This window comes from Aptenodytes patagonicus, chromosome 4 (assembly GCF_965638725.1).
Source record: "Aptenodytes patagonicus chromosome 4, bAptPat1.pri.cur, whole genome shotgun sequence".
Classification (NCBI taxonomy): domain Eukaryota; kingdom Metazoa; phylum Chordata; class Aves; order Sphenisciformes; family Spheniscidae; genus Aptenodytes; species Aptenodytes patagonicus.
The window spans coordinates 56,639,142-56,666,503 of NC_134952.1; the positions used below are offsets into that span (position 1 = coordinate 56,639,142).

Genomic DNA, 27,362 nt, shown 5'->3' on the forward strand with positions numbered 1-27,362 from the left:
CGCCCCCTCTCCCGGCGAGACGCCGTCACGTGGGGAGGAAGAGGCGGGCACCGGGGGGGGAGGCGCGGACCCCTGGCGGCCGCGGCGGGGAGCTGCGGGGGGCGCGGCCGGCGGCACCGCCCTCCCGGGGTGCCGTACAAGGCATACGTAAGCATACGGAGGGTTCCCGCCGCCGTACGCACCGGTTCACAGCCCTCGCGTTCCCCTGAACACCGGGCACGGGGCCCGTTCCGTTTGCCCGTGCAGGAGGGGTGGCTCGAGCGGAGGTGGTGGCTGGTTTCAGCTGCCTGCTGTTCCCCAGGGAAAAACTACGGGCGCCTGAGCACCGATTTAAATGCATCATTGGCCGCAGACGAGTCCAGCGTTCCAGATCACGCGCTTTATTTGTTTCACTTGCTGTTTTGCCGATTCCACATTTAATTGACTTGGTACTCAGGCTGGGCTGAGACACGGCCCGTGATCTAGGCTCACCAGGCAAAAAAAGGTAGCAAACAGAAACCTGCTGCTTCTCAAGCCTAATGGCCAGGGGGCAGCTGCAGTTTGGCGTGGGGAACGTCAGCGTGTCCAAAGCGTGAGGCTGCCGGTGCCCGGGTACGGTCAGACTCCTTGCAGGGGGGCATGGGACAGCAGTGAACGAAGCCCGGAGGTGGGATGCCTTCCCTGCATGGGGAAACAGGAGTTCGTGGGATAAGAGAAAAGCGAGAAGCACTTCCCATCTCTTCCTCTCGCTATCCCAACTCTGCGGGAAGGCGTCTGTCAGCAGAGGTAGTCCCAGCCCGTCTAAGACCTCCTTTTTCTTGTGAAAGGATGCAAACGTGGAAAGCCACTCTACCCTCAGCTGCCGTGTCCGACTTCCCAGGCCTGTCAGTAGAGCTTGTTTGAGACGCGTGGGAGAAGGGAAGGGAGAGGTGCTCTCCGGCCAAGGAAGGATTAGACAGGTTTGATGCTTAAATGCGCTGAAGCTTTGAACGTTATGAGCAAATTGCCAAGCCCTGGACACCTGGTCCAATCATCTACAGCAGGGACTTGGTCAAAGTGTGCTGCAGATCCCTCTCAGCTCACGAGCCCCAACTTCCTTCTTGTAGCACGGGGAGCAGGAGAAGGTAATACTCAGCCAGACCTCTTCCCAGCACGGAAACGCAACGCAGCCAGGGTGCGCAGGCTGGGCAGGCACGGGCATACACCACCACCAGCTGAGTGCTTCGGTTGTGGGCAAATGAGGCACAGAAATTCACAACTGTTAGGCACGTCTCTCTGGCACAAAACAGACTCTCCCCAACAATTTGGAGGGTCAAGAATTGTACTTCGCCCTAAGGACATGTCTGTACAAGGGCTGCATGGGCACTGCATCTCCTAGGGACAGCTCCAGACACTGTCAGCTCCCACCCTCCTGAGCACATGGGACACTGCATGCCTAAGCCCATCTGGCAGTTTAAGGCACTGCGAGGCTCACCTGGGCACGCTGTCCTCTAGCCAAATGTCTGCTGCTCGGTGGGCCACGGAACATTTTGGGGTTTATCTGCTGTCGTGCCTGCACACGAACTGCCATGCAGATGTGTGCATCTTCTTCCCTTGGCAGGGATGTGTCTGAAAGCAGAGAGGCAGGCTTACATTCAGCATTCGTGTGTCAGTAACAGCTCTAAAGCTAGTGTACTAAAAGGCTATGTTTCTGGGAGAGCAATCACGTCTGTTCCTATTTGCTCAGAAGATAGTATCTCAAAATATAGAATCCTGAAAGGTGGAGCCCTCTCAAAGAGAGGAAAAGACATAGATAGGAGGGCTGTCATTTTAAAACCAAGAGGCCTTAACACCTGACACTGCTGATGTTTTGCTCTACTGTTTTACCTGACTCAGTCTCTTTCCACCATCAGTTAGAATTATATTTCTGACCATAATAACTACAGGGGTTGCAGCAGCTACATTTTCCCCAGCCCTTGGCCCTCAATTAAATGAATTAGAAGTTCTGAGAAATTTATTCCAGCCACTATGGAAGAAAACGATCGCTTTGCTGTGTGCAAATAGCGGGGTGCAGCCCTGCAGAAATCAAGCACAAAATGAGACCTACCACAGCTGAAATTTTTGATGGTTCCACAGGAGGTCGGAAGGCTGTAAAGGATACCTGAATTGCCACAGCACTCCTAATTTACAGAAAGGGTCTAAAAATTAAATGGAGCTATTTTAAGAAACAAGATCTTTAAGCAGTATAGTGGATCTGGTATTTTAGATTGCTATTCATGAGCAAAAATGATACCTGATCAGATGAACAGGAGAAATACAGCAGTACAAGAGGGGTAACAGTACGTTTGAGCTCTAAGTTGGTTCTGTGAGAAAAGGCTGTAGCAGTGCAGAATTCCTGTGAGGCTCCAGAGAGAGGCATTTCATTTTCCTTCTGAAATGTTCCTGTCACAGAAAGTCTGGTAGGGCATCTGCACGCATCCCTTCTGCTTTACCTGCTAAGGAGTTCGTTAGCAAGCAGGGTGTTTTCAGGCTTTGAGACTAGGTTCATTCCTGCACATTCATGCAGTATCCCCTCTTCAGGGTGACCTGGAAATGGAGGCACAGCATGAGGAACAGAGAGTTTGTAATTATGGTGGTTAAAATACTTTCAATTCCCCCTAGAAATCTACCCTTTAAAGCTCTCTCCCTTGAAATCACTTTCCAGAGTCAAGACAGAATTGCTCATCTCATGACAGAAACGAAGTAAGAAGTTACATTCCTGAGAACGGAGGAAGTTAAGGGAGGTGACAGAGGGATTGAGATGCCCCTTATTCGGCACTAAGTCTTAAGGTATCTAAGGAAGGTGTTGGCAAGAGGTGAGAGAAACAGCTGTTTAGGGGAGAAATGTGTGACTGGAAATAAATATTCCAGATGCTTCAGACAGGTATGCGTTCCCTTACCTGCTCCAAGCAGATGAGCTACCCCTTGGAAATGCAACTCATAAGCCACTTTTCTCCACATGTAGGTTGACTCTTCAGGGAATTCAGTACATTCATAAGGCAGAATGTCCCTCTACAAAAGTAATGTTGACTCCTCCAGGCAGATCATATTTATCCAGGTGCCCACTAGTTCTATTGCCCACCATAGTTTCTACTGATTTGCAAAGGAGAGAGAGCAGACTTCCCGTCCCAGCCCGTCAGGCACCCTGTCTTCCATGGAACTCTTTTTGAAAACTGACATCCCATTTGCCATCCTGTAGACACCAGGTATCGGCACACTTTTAAAACTGTAGTTACCCACACCTGTTAGCAATTTCCATCTGGTCCTAGTGGTTTCTTACTGTTCATTTTATCAGTTTCATCCATTCTCTCTGCAAAATCCCTTCCATTTCCAGGATATCCACTGGTGAACGCTGACTCAAATAGTTCATGAACTTCTCTGCGACGGCCTTGTTTTCTTTGAGTACTCCTGTTAATACCATGGTTATCAATTAGTCCAGCAGACCTCTGGAAGGCTTTCTGTTCCTAAGGATTGAAAAAAGATTATTAGCTTTGATTCCTTCGGGGGGGGACCCAATCTAACTGTTTTCTTACATTTAATCTGCAGGAATATGTGGGGGTTTTCTATTTTTTTCATTTCAGTATTACTTCATCTTTTTTAAAAGAGAGCTTCTTGTTTCTAATAACTTCCTTTAGCCTGTTGTTTACCTGTGCTGTCTCCCTTTTGCCCATTCTCAAGCCTTCCTTAACAATCCAAGTGCATATAGACCTTAAGTTTCTGAAATGTGCATCTTAAAATAGCTTCCTTGCTGCCTCTGAAAATTTAATTTAGCTGCACTTTTAAAGTCACTTTTGAACAAACTCTCTTATTTTTACACAGTTCTTCTTTTTGAAACTGAGGACAAATTTGCTGAATGTTTTGGCTGCTGCTGCTCCTGTAATGATACTGCATCAAAGTATGTTAAGGCAGTTGTCACAGAATAGGTTTTCAAATAGGAGATTTCAAACCAGATCCTCAGCGCTGCTCAGGGTGAAGTCAAAAGCTGTCTGTCTTCTTGTGGGCTTTCTAACAAGCTGTTCCATGGAAGAGACACTGAAAATGTCTAAAAAGTCAGTCTCTGTGTGACATCTAGGTGTAACATTTGTACAATCTACATATAAGCAACGAAGTCTCTCCTGTTCCTGCTGTATTTTCTGCCCTTGCTGATCAACTTGATCCTCCTTGGCATTTCACTGTTAATAAGCCAGACCCAATATTGGGTTGGTTAATTACGCAACAAGTCAGTAATTATTTGTACTCCTCTAAAATCTCCCTCTTTAGGCTTGACATGTTAACCTATGCAGATATTATTCGATTTCTAATAAGTTTGTTAATGGGATTTGATTTAAAGAGCAGCTTTTTCAAAAACAAAATGGTTTTAAGGGGAGGTGAACTTCCTGTCACTCTGAAACCTGGCCAACACTGATGAAAATGTTGCCTGGCTCAGTAACTCCTGTGGGGGCTGTGGTACGACAGCAGAAAAAGTACCGGGAAGGGCTCATGGTACTCAGGCAAATGGCTTCGCTTCAGGACTTCAGGATTTTTATAGGACTCCAGACAGGGGATGGATATGTGAATGTTTTAATAAAAAGTATCTATTACTGGCATTATCAGTACACGATCCCAAAGAGAGGCCACAGTCTCCAAACCAACAGGGCGGTGCAGGGTATCGTATTTGTTGTTTCTTTACTACTAGGAGATAGAATAAACCTGCCTTCTACTGTATTTGTTTGTAGATCACTGAATGGCCATTGGTTATAATCAAAATGTATTGGAACAGTAAATTTTCCGCTGTATTTTTTCTACCATGGAGTTCATTTTAGAGTTATGATTTGATTTTTATTTAGCAAAGGCAGAGGGTTCAATAAGGTAATGTTTTATCTGCCACCTGACGTCTCTAAAGGAAAACACAACAAAAATATATTTAAGTTCTTAACCTTTTATAATAGTTTTATAAAATAAATACCAAAAAAGTTTTCACAATACAAGAACTGGGACATATCTTCCCAGTGATAAAACAGAATTTAAGAAAGAAAATATTTCTCCCTATGCTGTATAATGTTATGATGGCAAAATAAGAACATAATCTATTAAATTTGTACATTCAGAAAGTACGTCAGTACATGCAGAAGCATTATTTTTTGTCCAGTGACATACCCTTCATTTTATCTATTTTATAAAATTTGGTTCCTAGTAACTCTTTACAGACTGTTTAATGTGAATACAGTAATTAAGAAGCCTTCCTATTTATTTGCCTAATATGCTGCCAGATGGATCTGATATTCCATTTTACTTGTTTGGCAACCATGCGCATTCTTTGACTGCCTGTTTTAATCCTGCCTTTAAGTCTCTTAACATAAATAAAGATAATCCATCCAGAATCCTCTTCCTCTCTGATCATTTTATCTTCAGCTTCTTCTGCGTTTAACTTTGTACTTTTATTCTCAATGAACCAAGTGTACAGACCTACATTTTATAGCTTTGAATGTCATTTTACTGAGAAGAACTGTGAATGAGTGTTAACCACCAAATGATACTGCATGTCATCTAGCATGTGGCTATTTCATTTTTCTTATGCAACACAGGGATAACAGCATGAAGTCCCCTATAAGATAGGTATGCTTACTAACAGCATTTAAGAAGTTAGACAAATATAGTACATCTGAGTTCAGAACATGGCCTACCTTATTACCACGCAAATAGGAAGTAAGCATGTGTTGTGATTTGGTACGTTTTTCTTTGATTTGTTGAGTTAGAGGCACAAAGCCTCTAAAGATGACATCAGAAGTTATCCAAAAACTTACAATAGCACTGAGAGGATTATGAGCTACTGTAATCTTTTCTTTGAGTCACTGACACACATAAGCAAGATCCTCAGAAGTGATGTGGCTGCCTTGCAAGTGACATCATCTTCAAACTAACTAAAAGGAAAATCAAGATAGAAGACAAAGAGGTATCATGGATACATCCACAAAATCACACCTTTTGAAGTTACAGTGGAAAAAAAGAAGGGTCTGACGTAAAGAAATGTTGAATATCTCTTCTTCAGTAATCCTCGCACACTTTAGAGCTCGATCAGTTTTCAGTGTGAACTTTAGTTGTTAGGAACATCTGTTTCATTCTGCGAAGTGCGGCATCAAAGCCAGAGGTGTGCAAGTATAAGCTCTAATTGATCTGCACACCTGTATCTCACTGATTTGAGTGGAAATGGAGCAGATCACTCATATCAGTGATATAACACTTTTAGAATCATTGTTTTATGTGATTAAAAATCTCATCATCTTAGTTTGATTTTGAAACCTGAAAATAAAAAGAATTTTTAATGTTTCATAGTATTGTCCATGATATCTAAAGTGGAAACAAAATACTCTTAGTATTTTAGTACTATTAAGTCTATTTTTTTATGGCCTTGACTTTGATGACAAAAACTGGGTGAAATCCCTGTTGCTATCAGTAACATTCCCACTGAATTCATTGGGCCAGAACTTCACTCCGTGACTTTTATTGTGTTTCCATAGGAAAGAAAAAAAATTTTTATCACCTCAAGACACGTTCATGGATTCTTTCAAATATTAAAGTGGTGGAGTTTCTCTCTTTAAAGCTTGCAACATATTGATTAAATAGGAATGCTTTTTATAAAATACCATTTTGTTTAAAAAGATGCAGCTTGTTTTCCTTTGTTCTTGTCCCACGATAAACAACCAGTTTCATATGCATATATTGGAAAATGCTGACTCTTGGATACCAGAAGTGTTCTTGAATTCAGAGAGAATCGTTCTTAAATCTTAGCAGAAATTTTGATCCACTATATTAATACATATGCTGCAAGAGGCAGCGCGGCTTGAACAAGCAAAACAAAGGAATGTGCAGGATCTTCCTTTCTGCCACTAGAGAAAGCACGCTTGGAATTAGCTTTGAGTAAGCCTGCTCCAGCCTGAACTGTGGCCGTAGTGGGCCTTGCAGTAGTTTAGTTTGTACCTCCACCAACGGAAGGAATAAGAGTGACACAGGGGCTTAGAATGTATTGCAACCTCTTTTGACTTACAGAATTAGACAGACTTTGAAATCCCGTATCATTTTTCTTTAAAGAGGAAAAATGGAGACAGGTATTTCTTTAATGCAACTCTGTTAATTTACAAAGGATGTTTATAAAGTCTTTTTTTCCTCTGGCCATAGTAAGACTATTTTGCTTTGACCACAGCTTTGTCTTTTCTTCTGGGTACCGTTTCCTACAAGGGGTCTCTCTCACTCTTATTTTTTAAGATCATGCTACATATTTTTTTGTGGCCATCTTTAGGACATTTGTCTTTGCGTGCGTTTGTGAAGGTTTTGCAGTTTCTCTTTTTTACATGCACATACAGACACACAAAACCTACGTTAACTGTTGCATTTGGTACGAGAATCTCAGTAAGCGCCCGTACCATCTGGCCAAGCCATAATAGTGCACATTTGCATGTGGTCTAGCTCCTGGGTGGTATTTTTGCATTGTTTCAGCTATCGCTAAACAAAGAGGCATTTAATTGTGTCTTCAATGAGCCTGAACAGAAGACAGCTACTATACCCAAGAGCTTCACTGGGAAAGTGCGATCACCCAACCCCCACTACTGCAATGTACAGAAGCAAAGTGAAGAGGGGGAACATGAGCTAAGGCACTCTCTTAATTAAGTAATGTCAAATTCAGTGGCCATTTTCTTCCTAACCAGCAGCTGTCTTAGTTGCCAGCTGCTCTAGCTTTTTTGCAGCAGCTATCTGACCCATGAGACATTGCTGACCTCTCCTCCTGCCCTTGTTTGCTAACCTCACCCACTCCCAGCCTTGCATCACTGTGGAGAAGTTGGGTGGACAGCACTGACATAAATCAAGGATCATGCATGGGCTATAAAATCTCTGACTCATGCGCCTCTGTGTGCGTTTGTCTGTGACACAGGGGGACAGGCAGCTAGAAAGTGACATGAAAAGCCTGACAGAGAAAAAAGAGCTCTGCTCAGGGAAGGTCACAGCAAAGGCCAGTGAACTTCCCTGGTGACAATGAGTGTGCCACCAGATAATGGGAAATAGCAGTGGATGGACCTCCAGGAGGCGTGAATTGGTTCACTTATCAAATCAGAAAATCAAGGCCAAACTGGAAAACAAAAGCACTGAAATACCACAGAATCCATATAAGTTTTACTATGGGGATGATAATATAGGGCTGTTTAAAAGTAAAAACCATCACAACAACAACAAAAAAAATCTTAGGTCAAATCTTTCAGAGTTAGTTATTCTAGGTTGATCCGCAAATGCAGTCTGTGTTCTTTCCAAACACTGAGGAAATATATTTTTTAAATTGTTTATAATATATTTTTAAATTGTTTAATTAATATATGCATCCTTGGCTTCTCCAAGTAAGCAGGGAAACAGCATGTTTTTATTTTGCACTTCAGAAATACAGCAAATAAATGAAACTGAGTAAGAGAAGGAACCCTATCTACTAGTTAGAATGGGAGTCCTCTTTTTTTCTAACCTGCATCATTGTCAACCACTACAAAATGAGCACAAACATATACCGACACTGTCCCAGTAAGGATATTGAAAGATACAAATAGGAATAAATTGTAAAGTTATACTCAGACATGAAAGTAAATGTGAACTAAATACTCATAAAATTTAGTAAAGTATCCTAAATTATTAATGATGATTATACTGAAATCTCATCAAGAAGCAGATGATGACATTTGAGCAGAAGACACTGGCCTAGATCAACCAGTATGCTTCAGGTTCTTTATATCATGTCAGTGACACCAAGTACTTGTAAACCTTGCTAAACCAGGTAAGTGATGTCTGCAACTCCTTAGGGTTATTGAAATGGCACAAAGCGTTAACTGAAGTGTACGAAGGTACCTGTCCTGCGTTGCTTGATAGCTTGATTTGCTGGTTACTTGGAAAAAGAGCACTGATTTTTCATGGTCTGTACACAATACAATACCTGCTAGCGACATGAATCATTTAAGAGTGATTCTGCCTGTTCAGTAACATTTGGCTTTAAGGAGGTTAAACCAAGCCTTTGATAATGTCTTGGATTTGGAATATGTAAAATCACAGTCTGGGAATGTGTCCTTTAAAAATATTTCATGATGTTGGTTGGCAATTGGTTGTCTATCTTCAGAATTTGGACCTAAACGCTGTCACAGCATGAGCTGCATGAACCAATACATAGCTATTTTCACTCAAAGAAAATAATAGTTGTAATCTTTGTATTTTACAAGCATCCTAGGAACGTTTCCTAATTCACTCTAACAGTATTCTCTTTCTACGAACAACAGGCAGATACAAGTAGTATCAATACTAGAGAAATGAAGGTGAGAACTGTCAGAAAGTCAGGTCTCCACCTGCAATTACACTTCAGTAATAGCACGGCATCAAATTCTTTCGGTTGTTTGACCATGCTAGTGAAAGAGTTTATTACACAACAAACCAGGATCAGATACTTTGTTACCCGTCCCGTTGGTCCCGTAATCAGCTGGGCTACTTAGCCACTTTTTACCCATTACATTGTCATAAGATAGCAAGTATGTTTATATGAATACACTTATTGTGACAAAAGAATAGGATGTATGCTTTTCTGTTCTGGAGTTAGCATGTGGAAATTTTCACTTAACCTCTAAGCCTAGGAGATACATAAATATTTTTTTATTAAAGATGGGGCCAGAAGACCACAGGGAATAGAACACAATTGCAGAAAATGCTGAGATTACAGTTTGGATTTTGAATCACACTTTCTGGGGAGTTATCTGGATGCCAGGAAAGGAGGAGAATATTTTGTGTACTAAGATCAGATTGGTGTAGTTTCATTGAGGTCAACGACATTGAAGCAGGAAGAGAGAATCCAATCCTGCAAAGTTTTGACTGAAATCATAGACTGTGCCTGCCAGCTAGTGGGAAGACGACAGAGATTTAAACAAGGAGTGGTATCCCAGCACTAAGGCTGGATCTAGCAAATGCGCACTCTGAAGTCCTTTGCAGCTGTTCTCCTACTCAATAGGCATCTCTCCATGTTCTTTTTAAAAGCAACTTCCTCTTGACTTATGGACCAGTAAAAAGTGTCTTGCATTGGCATTAAGTTAGAGATGTTTTAGTACATACTGACAACAGCTTTGACAGCAATACTCAGAGAACATAAGCACAGTTAGCTTTATAGGCACAGGTAGTATCTTTTTTTTTTTTTTTTTTTTTGAGATCAACCCATGTAAATGGGAGAAACATAATGTATGTATTAGTCACGCTTATTTTTATGTCAAATCATTGGTAACTAATCTTTCTCTTTCCAGGAAGAAAACTAGCATCCTTCCTGTGATAGTGCCACCGTGACTCTGCAGCCTGTTTTTCTAACTTTAGTTACTGCCTTACAGAGTATTGAATTTGTGATGGTTTTTTCCCCCCCTCCAAACGAGAGCTAAAAATAGAGCAAAAGAATTATTATAAACTACATAGACAGCCCTACAGAGCAACACTGCACTCCACAATAAAGAAGATATGCTTGAAAAATTTGGGATATAGCCTCGCTGATGAAAACCACGAGAGGTGAAGGCAACGAACTTCTTTCCTTCTTCCTGGCGGATGGAAACGTGTGCAGTTAACCCCAGCGCACATTTCAAGCGAAACCGCACAAACCATCCAGCGCCCCACACCTGCATTTTAGGACCTTGCTGAGTAACGGCGACAAGAAAGAAAAATAATACCTTAAACGCCTTTTACAAATTAATTGATCAACAGCGTGCCAAACGGCTGAAGCCAGGAGATGGGGAATTAGGAGTCCGGCCTCTCCTCTTACCTCTGCCACCCGCCGGCCGGGCTGTCCTGTCACCAGGCCGCCCCCGGCCCCAGCTCTCCTCCCTGCCCTCTCCGGGAAGTTACGGTTCCTGAAAGGCACCTGCGGCTATGGCCGCCGCTCCCTCGCCTCGCCCGGCGTCTGCGCGGAAGGGAGGGCGGGCAGGGGAGGGGAGGAGCGGCGCGGAGCGGCCCTCAGGGCCGCTCCGCGCCGCTCCTCCCCTCCCCTGCCCGCCCTCCCCAGCCGGCGGCACCTCCGGGCGGCGGCTCCTCCCCCGCCGCTCGCCGCGCCGCGCCTGTGGCAGCCCGGCAGCATGGCGGCGGTGGAGACCCGCGTCTGCGAGACGGCCGGCTGCAGTAGCGAGGCCAAGCTGCAGTGCCCGACCTGCCTCAAGCTGGGCATCCAGGGTTCCTACTTCTGCTCTCAGGTGAGGCCCCCGCGCTGCCGGCGGCTCGGCTCACCATCCCTCCCCGCTCGCCTGCCCGGCGGGCGACCCTGGGAGCCCGCCCGTCCCCACGCTGCGGGCCGGGTTTTTCTCTCGCGGGCTGCTCGTAGCGCTGCCGTGGTCCGGGGAGCGCTCTCCTTTCGCGGAGAGGAAATATGGGGGGGGGGGGGCCGTAATGAGATTTTCAGTCAGCGGATGGGACCGGTGTGCGAGCGCGGGGCCGGGCTCCGGGCGTGCGGCGAGGCGGAGGAGCCAGCTCCCCTCGCCTGCCCCCCGCCGCCCGGGCCCGGCCCTTCGTGCCCGGGTTTACTTCCCTGCCCGCGAGGTCCCTGCGTGCTTCGGGGAGGAGGGTCCGCCGTTTGTCCCCGCAGAAAGTTCCCCCGCACGGGGGTGGGGGGGTTGGGGGGGGGGGAGTTGGAGCCTGGGGGGTGCCGGCCCGGCGGCCGCGGGTGGGGCGGGAGCCCCTCTGCTCCTTGTGGCTAAGGGTAATGCGGGACTTGATTGCTAAAGAGCAGCCGTAGCGTTCGTGAGAGGCTGCAGGGTTTTTTTTCTCTGCCTGAAGGTTTGGGTGGTCCGCCCCCCTCCCCCCCCCCAAAAAAAAAAAAAAAAAAATAAGGGCTTACTGGGACAAAATGAGACGCGCTCATCAAATTCCAGCGTGTGCATTTCTGTGTCTGCATCAGCTCTGGCTCTGGAGTTGCTTGGCTTTGATAAACACTGGGAGACTTGTTGCTCTGAAAACAGATTTTCTGTTTCCTTTAAATATGAGCTTTTGGGAAAATGATTTGGTGCCCTTCCGTTTTTTTCTTTTTTGTTCCTTTTTTTTTTTTTTTTTTTTTTTTTAAAATGTCTTTGGATATTTTACTGTAAGGGTACCAAACAAGGAGATTCAGGTTAGGCCAGTTGTCATACAACTGTCAGCTCCTGTTAAACATATTCCGTAGGCCTCAGCTATCCTCCTTTATTACCACAGTGGTAATATAGTTTGGTTCTTAATTTAAATAGGAAGGACTGTTTGATGGCTGTTGAGTGGGGTTTGTTGTTTTTTTTTTTTTAATAACTTGAAAATGCACAGTAAAATACATAGTCTAATACGTGAACTTTTTGTATGTGTAATTTCTGTCAACATCAGTGAGGAAGTTCGTGTTTAATTCAGAGATCAATGGTGAACTTCATTGTCAGAAGTATAATTCAGGGTAAAATCGTTGAAGTTGTATAGATAAACTTAAGATCATTCAATCACATCAGCTAGATTAACTTACTAATTGGACAATTTTTTTGTCTGAGTCAGGATGTAAACTGGTAGTTATGGTTTGCATAGGACTAGGGGAAAACTTCCCACGCATGTGTAACACACCCACTGCATGGTTTCTGGTACTTTCCCCTGATGTCTCTGGTGCCAGATGCTAGGAGTCGATACTAAATTACATTGACTGCAACTCAAAATTGTTCTGACAATTCTGCATCTCTAGTTCCCATGTGGCGCTTATAGTTGGTTTACAGGATTTGCTCTGCATTTTACTACCGGTTTTGACATGTCTGATGTAAAAGTCATCATAAATGTATCTTCAGCATATACAAACATGAGTTGGTGATGACAAAACCATTTGTTAACAGACCAAACAAGCCTGTGTGAGGAGTCCTAGTAACATCTTCACTCCCCTCTGTCCCATCCCCAACTCAGCTAATTTTATATAGGATGCAGAGATTCTTGTTATCTATATATTAGGTTTCATTCTTTAGAAATATCCGCTACTGTTGTAAGGTAAAAGGGGAATTACCAGAAATATTTATTAGCTTGTTAAAATAGGTTGCTGGATAACTAACTACATGCTCATAAAGCTGTCCTGCCTAGAAAATGAAATACTGAACTGGGAACCCCCATCGTCTTACTTCTGAGTGACCTTGGGTGTGTTGCTCCTCCTCACTGTGCCTCGTTGTCCTGATCAGTAAAGTAGGTAAGCATAGTTATTCCCCATATGAAAGGTGCTTTGAAGGTTTTGGGGTGACGTGTTACAGAAGAGAGAAGGAAATTAACGGCAGCCCGTTTTCAAGACGTGCAAAAAATGTCACGTGCTGAGAGAAGAGTCCTCGTGTTCAGCCTGCAGCGAGGACGTTCAGCCCCCCTTAGTACTTTCTGTGGACCCAGCATGGGCTGCCCCGAGGTTCCAGCTCTCCCCATCATCTGGTGTGTGCGATGGAGGAGACTCGCTGCAGTGCAGTGCTCCACTGGTGTCTTGCGAGCACCGTCAGGAGGGTAGGTGAGGTGCTGCTGACAACCTGGCTGTCTGTTCAAATAAGCACGTGATAGGCAAAGGAGTCTTAAAAGCCAGGAAATTTTCTCTAAACTTCCAGCAAGTTTCAGCTGACAGTACTGGACTGGTTAGCATTTGTAAAACTTTTCCAAAGTTCTCTCTTCTGGTGGTTTTCTTTCCGTAGTGGTATTACATGCATAAATAACTGTTAGATAAGCTAGTGAGTAGACCTAGGATGTCATTCCACCTCACAGCACAGCCTGCATTATAGCTGGCATGGTCCTGTTCCCTCCCTCCAAGGATGTAGGTCTCTACTCCTTCCATTAAGCTGGCCTTGATTCCTTGGTGAGCCACTTCTGGGTTTTTTAGGGTTTTCTTTTAATGTTTAACTCCCCAAAGCTGTATACTGCAGGATCAGAAAACACGAGTGCTTCAGGAGCGTGCTGCCGAAGAGCAGGCTTGCCCGTTGTATGTATGCCCAAACTGGGCATAGCCATAAAGTCAACCTGTCCTTATTGAATGCAGTGGTGTTAGCTACAGGTATGCAGGCGCTTACTCTGGGCTGAGGGCAGGATGGGAGTGACAAGCTACCTGGCGTCTCTTTGAGGGGTAAGAGCATCTGTACGGACATGCATGCTAGGTTAATTAATTTGCTTGGAAGCCTACGATGACTTGTTCATACAGCCAAAACTCCAATCAGAGCTAAAACCAAGTTCGTAGGAGTTTTTCTCCAATGCTAAGAATAAACAATAGAAAAGTGTGAACTACTGTAGAAAGGTAACCAGTATAGAGGAATGTGTTTGGATTATAAATAGTAACATAAAATTTGTAAGAAAAACTAATGCAGGCAGTATAGAACTGAGAATCTCAGTGTAACGAGGAGATTGATTAAACATTATTTTTTGTCACTGCACTTAGAGAATTGAAGTGAACTCTTCAAGTAGATTGTATCAAGACAGTGATTTCCCCAGTGGATTTATCATTTGTGTATCTCCTTTCCGTGAGAAAGGGCATCATTCCGGTCATTTATCCCCCCCCCCCCCCCCCCCCCCCCCTTTCTGCATCAAGAAGTACACCTCAACAACGTGCCCTGAAAATGCTTGCTCTGAAGTAATTTGACATCCTCTGAAATTCCTTTGAGCCAACACTGTTTCATCTCTGGGTGTTGTGCACCTTGGAAACTGGGTACAGCTGTTGAATAACAGTTGTGCTTGTGGGTCATGGGTGGAAAGGGGGCCAAGGCAGCCGAGTTCTGGCCTAGCAGGGAGGTTTCGAACTGGTAATGGAGACAGAGTAAAGATGGCTTTTAGCAGCGGAAGAGCTCTGAGGTGGTGTGTTGAACCCCAGCATTATTTTTTTTCTTTCACTCCAAGGTGTAACGAGAGGGAATATTCTGCGGAGGGATTCTGTCTGCTGTTAACCTTTAATAACATCTTCATTTAAGCTGGTAAATCAGGTACTGTCACTGCCAGCTACCTTCTTTCACTGTCTTGCTTTCTCTTTTGTAGAGACTTACTACAGTGTTGCGTGTGTTTACCATCTTACAATGAGATACAGTAATTCAGTCTATCTTCTGAATGTGGAAATAACACAGGTGCCCAGCATCACATCTCCAGCGTGTTATTCCTCTTACTAAGATGAATTTGCTATTGTGAAATCTGCCTTTATAGATACCCATGTCACTTGTGTGTAAATTATATGTAGTATACATAAACAGTTGGTGTTTAAAGACACAAATGATTTACGTTTCTTCTATGCCTTCTACAAGCTGCTGGATGATAAACAGAGGGAAAGTGGTAACTGTTCTTGAGATCTCCAGTTACTACTTTTATATGAGCTTTCTAATTGTAAATTGGTCTCTTATTAATAGGTTTGTGTTGCTTTCATGAAAACTTCCTCTCTCATACTATTTATATCTGTGTAAGTGTCTCAGATGAAACAGAGTAGTCTGAAGTTTTCTGTGGTGTGGACTGGATGCTGGTGTGGGGGCATTTCTCCAGCCAAATTCAGAAATACCTATTTCTAGCCACATACTGGAAACATTCTCTTATTATAAAGTCAGTGGCCTGTGCTGCATTTTTTTTGTCTGAGATGTGGGGGCCACAGATTGCTATCAGAATAGTAGCCCTGACTTACTCAAGAACGGTTGCACCTTCCTGCTTTGTGTGCCCGTGTGTTGTCAGTCCCAGAGAGGCTCAGGTGTATCAAGTGATCTGGCTAGAGTCAAAAGTGAGGACCGTGACATGGTGAAGCTGCAACCCATGAGCAACGGTTGGACATGTGTTCTAGGTGTTTGAAGGGAAACGATTTCTCTGAACTGTATAGTAGGCAGCAGCATCTCTCTCGCGATGGTGGATACCCACCGACGGGGCTCTTTGCATTTGAGGTGGGGTATGACTTGCTAAATTCCAGTGACAGGAAAGAAATACTGCTCTGTTTTCTCAGTGGGTTTGTATACTGATTTACTCCTTTCTGGGAGGCACGTTTCACTGATACTCAGACCTGGGCCCTTGACTGCTTTGGATACTCAAGGTCATAGTAATTTGTGAAAAATTGTGCTCCTGAAGAGTGGTGTTGTCCCGTCCCCCACTTTGCTGTTTCCTTTCAGCTTCAGTGTGTTGGCGGTGGGGAGCGGGGAGCAGTGGACCTGGATGAAACTATTTTTTTGTCCTCTCTCGTGTCAGACTGTAGGACATAAGTGCCATATTTCATTCTTGGTTCACTGTTCTTTGCTGTGCCTAAAATAGGCTAAAACCTGCTGCTTGGATCCAACTGCAACACATATGGGTTTCTTTTGGTATAAATGGTGCTCTGCAGATACTGTCTTCTAGAAGATCTTTTGACAGATTTCCTTTACCAGGAAGGTGACATTTTTAATTGCCTATAAGTCACCATAAATACCTGTGTGGTAAATGCCTGGTTATTGTTGAGGCACAAATGCTAAGTCCTCATAACTTTATGAAAGTAAAACTTCAGACTCCTATAGGCAGGCTTTCTGAGCTAGTGTTCAATGTACTGAAAGAGTGGTCCAGTTTGAAATTCTCTGGTCCGTTGTTCCTTCGCTACTCTCAAAAATCACTTGTATATCTCTGTAAATCTGAAGAGTCACAAAATGCAGTCCCTTCCTTAAAGGAAGGGCTCTGTTGTGTGGCACCCAGGAGTCTCAGGGTGAGATATGGCTTTAGATGGAGGAGAAAGCCAAAGTTGCTGATACCAAGGTGCTGCATGTAGGTGCTTCCCCTGGATTTGAGTCTGAAAACGCATATTCAGCTCTTCTGAAAAACTGACTAGTCATGTATGCTGCTTAGGCTGGTTTGGGAATTTTGTACTGAGTTTTTCAGGCCAGAGGCTGTCTCTGTGGGCTTGTACCACACCTAGAAGAATAGGGTTCAGCATGCTAAAAAGAGGCAACTGTTTTAGTTTAACATCAAATGTATTAACAATTGCATTCCTCAATGTACTTGTATTTATGGATAAAATGTACAGTTAATCTGTATTGTATTAAAGATATATATCACTGATAACCTGATATTTTTCTTAAGCTAAATGCTGTACTTAGGCTTTTTGTCTTCTGTTTTGCATACCTTCAAGGTGGTTTGATTAAAAACGAGTTTGCATTAAGCAAAACTACATGATCTCAGATTAAGCCCAAGGCAATTTTACATTCCAAAGGACATTTTTAAATTCTATTAAAAAAATTGCTCAGGATATTTTTAAGTACAGTGTACTGCTTGGCACTGTTTCCTAGATGTTTGCCTATTACAATTCAGGGTATAATGACATGCAAAGAGACAGCCAGTCTGTCCCCACAGTCTCCATTCCAGATGTCTTCTCCCTCCCCCCGTAAAATAGGTATTTTTGGAAATTCACAGCTCTAAATGATGAGCACAGTGGATAGAGAGGGGTGATTTTGTGGAAGTTGGACACGAGTTGGAGTTCTCAGTAACTGTACGGTGGGGCGGTTTTTGCATACCTGCCGATAGGTGTATTTACAGTGTCAAATCCCAGGCTGTATAAAGCAGCAGTACCCGAAGGTGAAGGGGAGCCTGAAGAAGAGTGTCAGCCTTAAGGCTGGAAATCGCTGACGGAGAGTTGGCAGAGATAACTTTAAATGAGCTGCTACCTTGCAAAGGCAGTTCAGAAGCACAGTCTATGAGTTCGCCTTGAATTCTGTGTTGTGATGCCCGCATAGCTTCCTGTACTTGGGTAGCTTATTTAAAGCTAGCTTGGTTATGTCTGTGCTATACAGAGGTTTGCAGTGTCATTATATCCTACTCTTGGTTGATTTAGCACTCTCTTCTTCTCTGGAATTTGCAGTTGGCTGTGCTTTTCTATGTCTTAATCATGGATACATGAACTGAAAGAAGAAGCAGCTCCCTGTTATTACTGTAAATATGACAATAAGCATAGGAAAAAAAAAATTCCTTGCTAAGTAGCTCTAACTGTTTTAAAGGGTTTTGTTTTGTTCTTTCAATGGCTGATTAAAAAAAAAAAGCCTAAGGTGTTTGGTAGTGATCCTTGTGTTCGTAGTGAAAATGCACTCTACTGTAAAACAAATTCTGCTATGCTGCATGATTCTGTCGATATTTCAACCAGTAAATAGATGTTGGGCTGAGTCCTTAAGGTAAAAATCATTTACAGAATAACATGGCTTCCATGAGGTGATCCTAGAGGAATCTTTCTAGATCGTAATGCTGATTGTGCCTTTGGTTACCTTTTGGTAAATGCACAGGTTCTGCTGAACAGTGGGTTGAGCTTGTCTCTAAACACAGAATCAGTGGGATTGGCTTAAGAATGGCTTAACAGAAATGTTGTTGCTAATTAATAATGGCTAACAACAGAAATGTTGTTAAACATTTAAATATGTTGATGGCCTCTGTCTAAAAATCACAATTGTATTTTTCTTACTGATAGACTAATTGTACCCAAGACTGCTTTGAACAAATTGAGGAATACCCCTCTGCCCCCTGCCTTTTTTTTGGTCATGCATTTGACCTCTCTTCTTGTACAGTCCCCTTCAGTGTTTCCAAGTCTGTCTTGATTGCTATATAAAAAACACATGCAACAAAAAAAAATGCTTTAGGTGAGAAGGGTGGGGATATTAATATCAGACATACTAATGGATAATGTAGTGTTTGAAATGAAATCCAGGAAGTCTTCCAAGAAACTTGAAGCCAAATTCATATTATTCCTGTGTACTTTCCCCCTGAAGCTAATTAATGTTTTCAAATATAGCCATGCGAGGTCATGTGTTCCTTTTTTAACCGTATCAGAAAAAAAATTATTTAATTTCTTCATTTTAATATTAAAAATCACCCTGGATCTTTTTTTCCTGCATTTTGTTTATTTAATCATTGAAAATTTTTTATCCTGATCTGTATATGGCATAGGAACATGGAAGAATCATTAGAGGCAGGAATGATCATAGGAAGATTGAAGTAAATGTCTCAGCAGAAGGCTGAGAGGAGAAGGCTCAGCGAAAAGCAGAATTTTCTCCAGAAAATTCTCCAGAAAGTGGCCCAGATGGAGAGAAAGAGTGGCTTTCTTCCATGGCTTGTCAGGAAGCCTGCTGTATAGAAGGTGAGGGTGTTTGCAATATGCAGTAGTATATTGGTAGTGCTTTGTTGCCAGAGCTATGATTCTCTAACCTGTGAGATGACAGCTGCCATATTTTTATCTGGAATTGCCAAGGCAGAGCTCTGCAGGCATGTGCAATGTAGTGCTTGTGCAGTAAGTTGTTGAATATAAATAGTTTGTGTGTATCCGCTAAGTCCGGTGCTTACAGGAAGCATATGACTGATCCTACACAAAATACATGGGTTGTAGGTGGATGTGCAGCATCTCCTTTGAGTGCCTTCCAAAAGTGTCAGAACAAGACAGAGATATTCACTGATTGTACACTGCATGTGTAATAGCCTGTGCTTACAAAAATGCTTTGGACTTGCTGTGTGTACTTGTTGCAGTTGATTGATGTGCATATAGTGCACGTGTCTGGGATGTCCCGGTGTACAGCAGCTTGTTTGGAGTTATGCTGCAGTAGTTCTGACGGAGCTGCTGTTCCTCTGGAAATAGAGGGCAAGTAAAATCTGGGAAACATGTTTGGGAAAACTCAGACATATGGCAGCCTTATGCAGGACCCTCTTAGGTTGTTTACAGCTGCAGGAAATAAAAAGCCAAAATGGAGCCTGTCAGGTTATGATACTGCCAGCGGTGCAGTGTTTGCCTGGGGTTTTCTGGTTATGGGCCGGCAAAGAGGAAAGAGGTTGGCATCGGAGAAAGGAATGGCATTGGAGAATACTCCCCAAAATTTCATGGAGGGACAGAATGAACTACAACCAGTAATTACCACAGCTGATGTATGTCTTCATTCCCCAAATGCTCCTTTATATCCCTAGAAGTGGATTCTAGATTTGCAGACTTGGTAGCTGCTCTAAGTCCTTAGCTGTATAAGCCGCCTTCTGCTTCAGAACAGAGGCCTGGTGTTTAAAAGGGGATTAAACCCATACTGGTGCTTCTAGTGTCCTTGAAATAGGGGTTTTAGCTTTTTTATTTTTTCTTAAAATAGGCCCCAGTTAAAACTTGCTCCTTTTCTCCCAGGTCTCCAACAGAAAACAGATAATAGTGCAGCACAAAGGTCTGTGTATGCAGCGGGTTATACAAGTGTGACAGTAAAACCTTCCGCTGCTCGTTCAAAAAGACATTCTTTCTGGTAATCTAAAGTGTTGGTTTCAAAGCCTCTTGTTGCCCAGACCACTACGTAGCATCATGGCATGTCGAGTGCCAGTCCGGAGAATGTGGCGATTTCAAGTATGTGGCATAGGAGAAGACAACAAACAACTGGTTTTGGTAATGAGGGAAATAGCACACAACAGGGTCTCTTTGAACGTAGGCATACTTGTGCACCAGTTTGCTGTGGTCTTGTGGATACAATTTGATAACTACTGGTTGCAAGATTAACGAGAAAATGGGGAGAAGATGACTCCACAGGAGTAGACAGTTAAGACTGCTCAATAGCAACCGTGAAGCAGTAGAATGTTGTATGTCGGGCTTAGTTTACAGATCTGTTGTCTTGGTTGAGTGTCGTACACATTAGGTTGAATCAGGTGTTGGCTCTGGATGGTAGTTTTACACTGGTGATTCAACATTAGTATTGTCTTTTCTTATAAAGGAAAACAGTTTGCTTCCTGCCTCTCTCTTCAGAAATTCAGCTGTTATTGTAAATGATTGGAATTAGCCATTGCCTAATGGTTGTTTTGAATGCACCTAGCCATTGAATTACTTTCTGCTACAAAACCAAGTAATTTCCTAATTAGCACCTTAAAGGATCACCTTTAATGCTGCCTTCTGCAGCTTTTCTACTTCAATCTCTCCTTTTTTCATGTCTTTCCTTCACCTTAGTCTTTATTCTTCTCCAGCTGCCAGCCATTTCCATCTGCCCCTTTGCTGATTCATTGTTTGTCGCATGAACTGCTCTATTTGTGCTTGGGAAGAAGAGAAAAAGACAAACTCCTTCACAGTCACTCTTTTCTTGATTTCCATTTCAACTTTCTCTATTTTTTTTTTTTAATTTCCTATTTCCATTCAATAGCCCTCACCCCCCCCCCCTCCCCCCAATCTGTTTCATTTGTTCCCCTGTGATTGTGCTGATTGGCCTTGGTTGCTTTCCTATGCTGGGGAAGGAGGCAGAAAGAACACAATTAGCAGGAGGAGGTGGCTTCTTGTAGGAGCCAAGGGTGGACCATCCTGCCCACTGCAATGCTGTAAGATCTGGTATGGAGGTAGGCTCTGTGTTTCAGCCAACCTGGAGCAACCAGGTTTAGTTACTCATTAAACTGATAAGGGGACAATATTTAGTAGATAGGATTAGATCAGTGTGTTTCATTGTGATGGGCGCATCTGGCTATGCTTTCTCTCTATTCTGGCCCATAAACTGTTGAATGTAGTGTTTTCTATTGTTAAGACTAGCAGTTACAGTAGCATTTACTGTGTGTTGCTACAAGGGTTAGTAAAATCAGTCTTCTAGTTTTCTTTTAAAATACAGTTGCTTCTCTATTTTGTGGGGATGGCATGTCTGTCCAGGATAATGCTACTTAAAACATATATATATATATATACACACACACACATATATATTTTGTTTGCAATTCTAGGAATGCTTTAAGGGAAGCTGGGCCACTCACAAGTTATTACACAAGAAAGCAAGTAAGTACATTTTTTTTAAAATCCATTTTTATATTGTTTTGAATTTTTTTTGTCCCGGGCAGCTGGCTCTAGGCGGCCCTGCTTGAGCAGGGGGTTGGACCAGATGACCTCCAGAGGTCCCTTCAACCTCAACTGTTCTGTCATTCTGTGTCTAAGAACGGTATGGATTTTTCCAAGGTATCTGGCACTGGATTCCGCATATCTGAAATTTTGTCCAGTTCCTGGTAATCTAAAGATCTATGTAAAATTTCAGAGGCAGTGGTACAGAAATCTCTGTTTCTGTTCCCTTTTCTATTTGTATGAAGTATTCCTTGAGCTACATTGCCAGGTATATGAACAGAGAGAGAGGGATGCTGAAATAAAGGGCAAGGAGAATAATAAACCATTATTACAAGGCATTGCCAGGCTTGTTCCATCATAGCATTTTGATGTCTAATGTAGTAAAAGGCAGTAAAGTGGGAAAAGTTCTTGTGAAGTCTTTGTGATTAGACACTTGCTGGAATGCAAGCAAGCCAGTCAGAGTGCAGCTGTTATGTACATTTGGAGTGTACCCCTTTGGAAAAAAAAGGAAAATGCTTTTGTGCACTGATGCAGCCATTGATAGGAGGATGTATCATAGCTAGGATTTTGCTGAGTTTAGTTGAGGGTAATAAGAGTATCTGTATGCCTTAGTTACAGCTGGTAGCTCTGGCACAGAAATACTAGTAGACTGGTAGATTCTCCCTTACCTGAGTAGTAAAAATAATCCATGAGTTTAAAACCAAACAAACAAAAAGAGAGAGCAGATGCCAGTTCTGTCCCCCTTGCCTCCTCCCCCCCACCTCCCTGCTCATCTTCATCAAGCCCTGCTTAAAAGGGAGGTGGGATTAAAAAGTAAGTGGCATGGCAGAAATTCAAATCCTCAAGTAATTTACCTCCTCCTTTCCTAAAACCCAATAAAACTCATTTTTTCCATAATAATTGTTGCATGGTTAATAGGTTGGAGTAGGACAGACAATTATAAATGTTTTCCTTCTTTCTGCCTTCCCAGCGTAGGGGTCTCATAGTTCACACTTGCATTCTGTATCCTATTACTTTGTACCAGCATGGATATGAAGCTGTCTTTGTTAGTAGTTCTAGTAATCCTCTGGTGCGGTCTTCTAATGCTATTGTTTAGCTGACAGCAAATTTTTTTATGATTCCACTAAATCCATGAGCTTGTTGGCTTCCTGGATAACTGCTGAGCTGTTAACCAAGGTGAGCTGGCTTGGTTCTGATAGTCCTCAAGACCTCAATGCAACGAACTACTGAAGCATCTCAAGGGAATCCAAAATATCGCTTCCTTAAAACTTTGGATTTTTAAATTATTATTGCTCAGTGGTTCGTCTAAACTGAATGTCATGTGAGCAGATGGCTCAGATGTCAGCCACAGAGACTCTGAGGAACTCACGTTAGGGCTTGCTGTGGCAGACCTTTTGCCATCTCTTCATTCTTGTGAAATATAAAAAGAGAAAACAAACAAGTTATTAGGTTATGAGTTAAAGATTAATGCTACCGTGCTGTTTCTTAACCCTTGCCTCCTCTTTCCGAGTAGATATTTTTCCTTTTGGTAATGCTTATGACCTACTTGCTTCAATCCTTTATGTAAACACCTTCAATCTGCCCTGTTAGGACTGTGTTATTTGTGAATGAAGTCAGTCACTGGACCACATCAGACATGAATTTCACAAGGTTGAGAGAGCGGGGAACCTCCAGCAGGTTGGGACCGTCTTGTAAGGTGCACGCACTGCCTGTCCTGAAATGCAGAAATGGCAGCACCCTCACTCTCTCCATCAGATCTGGAGGGGTAGCAGGCTGCATATATTGAAACTTAACAGTTGCATACTCTCCTTCCCACCCCAGGTCATTTCTGTCACTGAATGCTAAGAGAAATCACAGAAAAGGAACATTCATCTACAGTGCAAGGGTGTTAATTGAAGGGATAATGAGTGTTTCTGTAGAAATATGCTTTTTCCCAAGAATGAAAACAAGCACAGAACTATGTTTTAGAAGTACAAATGAAGAGCAGCTTAAATAATTACTACACTTCGTTTGTGCATTCAGTACTGCTGTCCTGACATGCCCCAGTTTGCTATTGAATAAAGGTAGAGCTGGCAGGATGTGAATTTTGAATGTGAAAAACTTAAGGGCAATACAAAATAACAACTGCTACTTGCACTTTCATATATCAGTATCTAAAACACCAGAAAGAGTCAAATCTAGAGTTACATGCTTCTAAGTCACTTTCTGGACCCCACAGTTCTTATTCTTAGTAGGACTGATTTTGCTGCTGCAATTTTTTTTCTTTTTTTGTCTTTTCAGAAGATGAAAAAGCTAAGCGTGAAGTTTCCTCTTGGACCCTGGAAGGTGACGTTAACACAAATCCCTGGTCTGGTTATCGATATACTGGTAAACTCAGGCCACACTATCCACTGGTAAGCAATAGGTGCCACTCTGTACTCCAGCGCTGCTACGTTCTGTAACAACTAATGGACCAGTCCTGACCTGATTACCTCCCACATTTTAGCTGAGAGAGGAGAGCTTCTTAAACAATCTGAACCTGATGGCAAGGACATGTATGACTGTGTCCTTATTGTGGTTCATTTTGATTTAATTTTATCTATCTCTTGGTATATTTAAAATGAAGGAAGTGCCTGTGAGGTAACATGCATCAGTAACAGGCTTAAGCTCATACCTTTTGGCTGTACATTTTGACATTTGTTCAGCAAAAAGCTGCTGCTAGTTCAGATGATGTCTTCTCCTAGTCGTTGACTGTTCTCACCAATAATGGAGTAGTCTGTTTCAGAAAAACTCAGGTGAATTAATTTAGAATTTAAATAAATGGGTTTATATTGTTTTATGTAAGTGGTTTGAAAGAACCTGGTGAGTAAGCTGATGAACAGCTCTGCTGAAGGAACAGAGGTTATAGTAATTTCCAGCACTGGAATGGTGAAGAATAACTGAGGTCAGTAACATCTTCAGCTGTGAAAGGTGAGTTTAGAAGATGACCTCAGTATAGCTGTATTTTTAAATTGGTACAAGTTTGTACATGGAATAAGCCAAAGTTTTTACAGGAATAATGGCATTGTATTTACATGTGTCTTTTCTAATTGGCCTGTGCTAGAAATGCTGCCCCTGTGGCATCCTCTCTATAGTCTTCTCCATCTGTTAGAGGCTCATCAGAGAACAGATGAACAGAGCCTGAGCCCATGTGTGTTTGTTAGTGTCGTTGGAGAAAGGGTGTTTTGGATATGTCACCGGCCAAGTAATTTAGTAGTGTTATTGCTGAACACTTGCTTTCTTGTCTTCTGACTGCTGTAGGATTGATGCAAATGAAACTATAATAAAAAGTGCTAATGACTAGGGTGATGATTAGAAATAACGATCTTGCTAATAGACACTAATAACCAGAGAGAGGAAGGATGTATTTGGCACCAGTGCATTTGCAGTCTGGAAAGTAGCAGAATAAACACTACAATGTAACAGGGATAATATGTAATAAAACCTGTTTCATTTACTTGACACATGAAAGTTTGATTTTTACAAAGCTGTGAAGTTGGCTATTAGAGGTTGTATAATACGAAAGCAATAAAGGGTAACAGGAGAATCTTTGAGAAATGAAAATTGGAACTGTTTTGGAGTGTTTGCACACTTCACAACTTTTTCTAAGTGGCATTAGCCGTATTTCACCGTATTTAATTTTGCTGCATGAGTCTCTGTTTTTGTGACTATAGTAAGTATTCTTGCAACCTAACCAGCTTCGACTATGATTTATTTAGACACCAACAAGACCTGTGCCAAGTTATATTCAGAGACCGGATTATGCTGATCACCCGCTAGGTAACTTGAAACAAATCACAATTATGGAGTGTTATGTTTGCTTTCTATTTTTCTTGTAATTGAAAAAGCCTTTAAAACATGAAGGAGATGCTGGAGAAGGGAACCTCTTCTTTTATCTGTTCTTCTCACTCTACCTCTTCCTCCCCCACATTAACTTACTGATTTTTCAGAAATAATGGTTACAGGTATTTTTTTGGAAGTCCAAAGTTTGTAATGTGTTATCTTTCAAAGGTGTTCAGGGAAGAAAAGAAAAAAAACCCATGCAAGTCCTAGTCCTGTGGTTAACTTCATAACAAACAGCAGTAAGTTGGCTGTCACAGGTGAATTCTGCTAAGCCATTCTCAGTGACATCAGTGTATCTGTTGGAAATGTGTTATAACAAAACCAAACAAAACTGCAGTAAGCAACCTCCAAAAGAAAACTGAAATATGAGTTCCCGCTATTTTTGGACACAGAGGGAATACATTCAAAATTACTTGCTTATTGGTTTGTTTTGGTATTTTCCCTTTTTTATATCGGTGTTGGTGCTTTGCATTTCCCAAAAAAGCTGCTATAAAGTCTGTTAGAATTATTTTTACATCTTCAGCTGTTCTTTAGTTATTCTTTACAGATTGTAAATATTTAAACAACACAAAATAGTGCCTTTTAGGGGGTCGTTCAACTATAAAACTGAGCTTGCACAGAATTTGGTAGGAAGAATTTACACATTTTCATCAGTAGATTATTGCAATAGTGTAACTAGAGATATTCACAAGCTTATATGATCCTTTATGGCTTTTTTAGAATATTATTTATTATTATGTTATCTCTAAAGCAGCTAAAAGAAAAAAGAAAAAAAACTTTTCTATGAATAAAATAATTTCCTTGTAAATTTGATTTTTAAGGTTGTGTTTTGACTAATTGGACATGATGGTTTTATGCAGTAAGTGAACGGGCATCCTGAGCACATGTGGGCATTACAATATTGTGGAAGGCTTATGAATTCAAATTAATCAGCATAATGATGATAATGCTATGACTTGGTGGGTTCATTACTTTAGTCTGGTGAGAAAGTACGTACTCTTACTGCCATTGGTAAGCTAAGTAAGTTCCTCGATTGGACATGTGTAGCAATCACTCCTCTATATAACATGGTTTTTTTCTTTCTTTTTTTCCCTCCTCCCCCTTTTTTCTTTTCAGGAATGTCTGAATCAGAACAGGCTTTAAAAGGAACCTCTCAAATAAAAATACTCTCATCTGAGGATATAGAAGGGATGCGAGTAGTGTGTAGGGTAAGGTGGTTTTAGTTTTCGTTACGAAGTGCTTTTATTCTTTAAAAATCTATAGTGATTTTACCAGTTTGACAGCACATTTGAGAGTACAAACTTTCAAACCACTTTCGAGCACTGAAAAATAGATTGGGAAATTTGGTATTTTCTTGCTTTTTCTCTCCTTCTGACTCCCAATTCACAGTAAACTATTTTGCAAGCGGAAGGATGACTTTTATCTGTTTTCTGGCTTTGTTGTTACTAGTGAGATAATCTGTGGCTGAAATGTTGTTACTGTTAAGAATATATTTTATAGTGCATAAACGAGAACAGAACTTTCTCCTCTTCTAGAGTTATTAGTACTAAGCAAAAACTAAAAAGCAAAGAAGAACCCCATCCCGAACAATTTTTGAAAAAGAGCTGTTCAATTGTAATCACTTCCTTATGCATAAAGTCAAACTTTGAAGTGTATTTAGGTAGTCTGATTTGAGTTTATGGTATTCAAGGGAATTGTGGTCCAAATCTTAATTGGGATATTTTCAAATCTCACAGAGGGGGCTTAGTAATGTAAC

General features: G+C 42.1%; 1 protein-coding gene and 1 long non-coding RNA gene across 3 annotated transcripts in view; one reads left to right on the plus strand and one right to left on the minus strand.

Moving 5' to 3' along the window:
* Positions 1–364: 364 nt before the first annotated feature.
* LOC143159630 (uncharacterized) lies at positions 365–10,920 on the minus strand. 2 transcript variants are annotated; one of them, XR_012995191.1, is made up of 5 exons: positions 10,787–10,920; positions 3,240–3,461; positions 2,066–2,544; positions 1,454–1,587; positions 365–660 (listed from the first exon to the last, which is right to left on the minus strand). It is a non-coding gene; the product is annotated as an uncharacterized LOC143159630 (long non-coding RNA). The 2 variants fall into 2 exon arrangements; XR_012995192.1 differs by having other exon boundaries at positions 2,898–3,461.
* Positions 10,921–11,080: 160 nt separating this feature from the next.
* The window catches only part of METAP1 (methionyl aminopeptidase 1), a 29,535-nt gene continuing 13,253 nt past the window's right edge, over positions 11,081–27,362 (plus strand). The window contains exons 1-5 of the mRNA XM_076336791.1: positions 11,081–11,210; positions 21,634–21,685; positions 24,026–24,138; positions 25,483–25,543; positions 26,723–26,814. Of these exons, the coding sequence (XP_076192906.1) occupies positions 11,097–11,210; positions 21,634–21,685; positions 24,026–24,138; positions 25,483–25,543; positions 26,723–26,814 (432 nt within the window). The 5' untranslated portion in view covers positions 11,081–11,096. The remainder of the gene's footprint in view (positions 11,211–21,633; positions 21,686–24,025; positions 24,139–25,482; positions 25,544–26,722; positions 26,815–27,362) is intronic.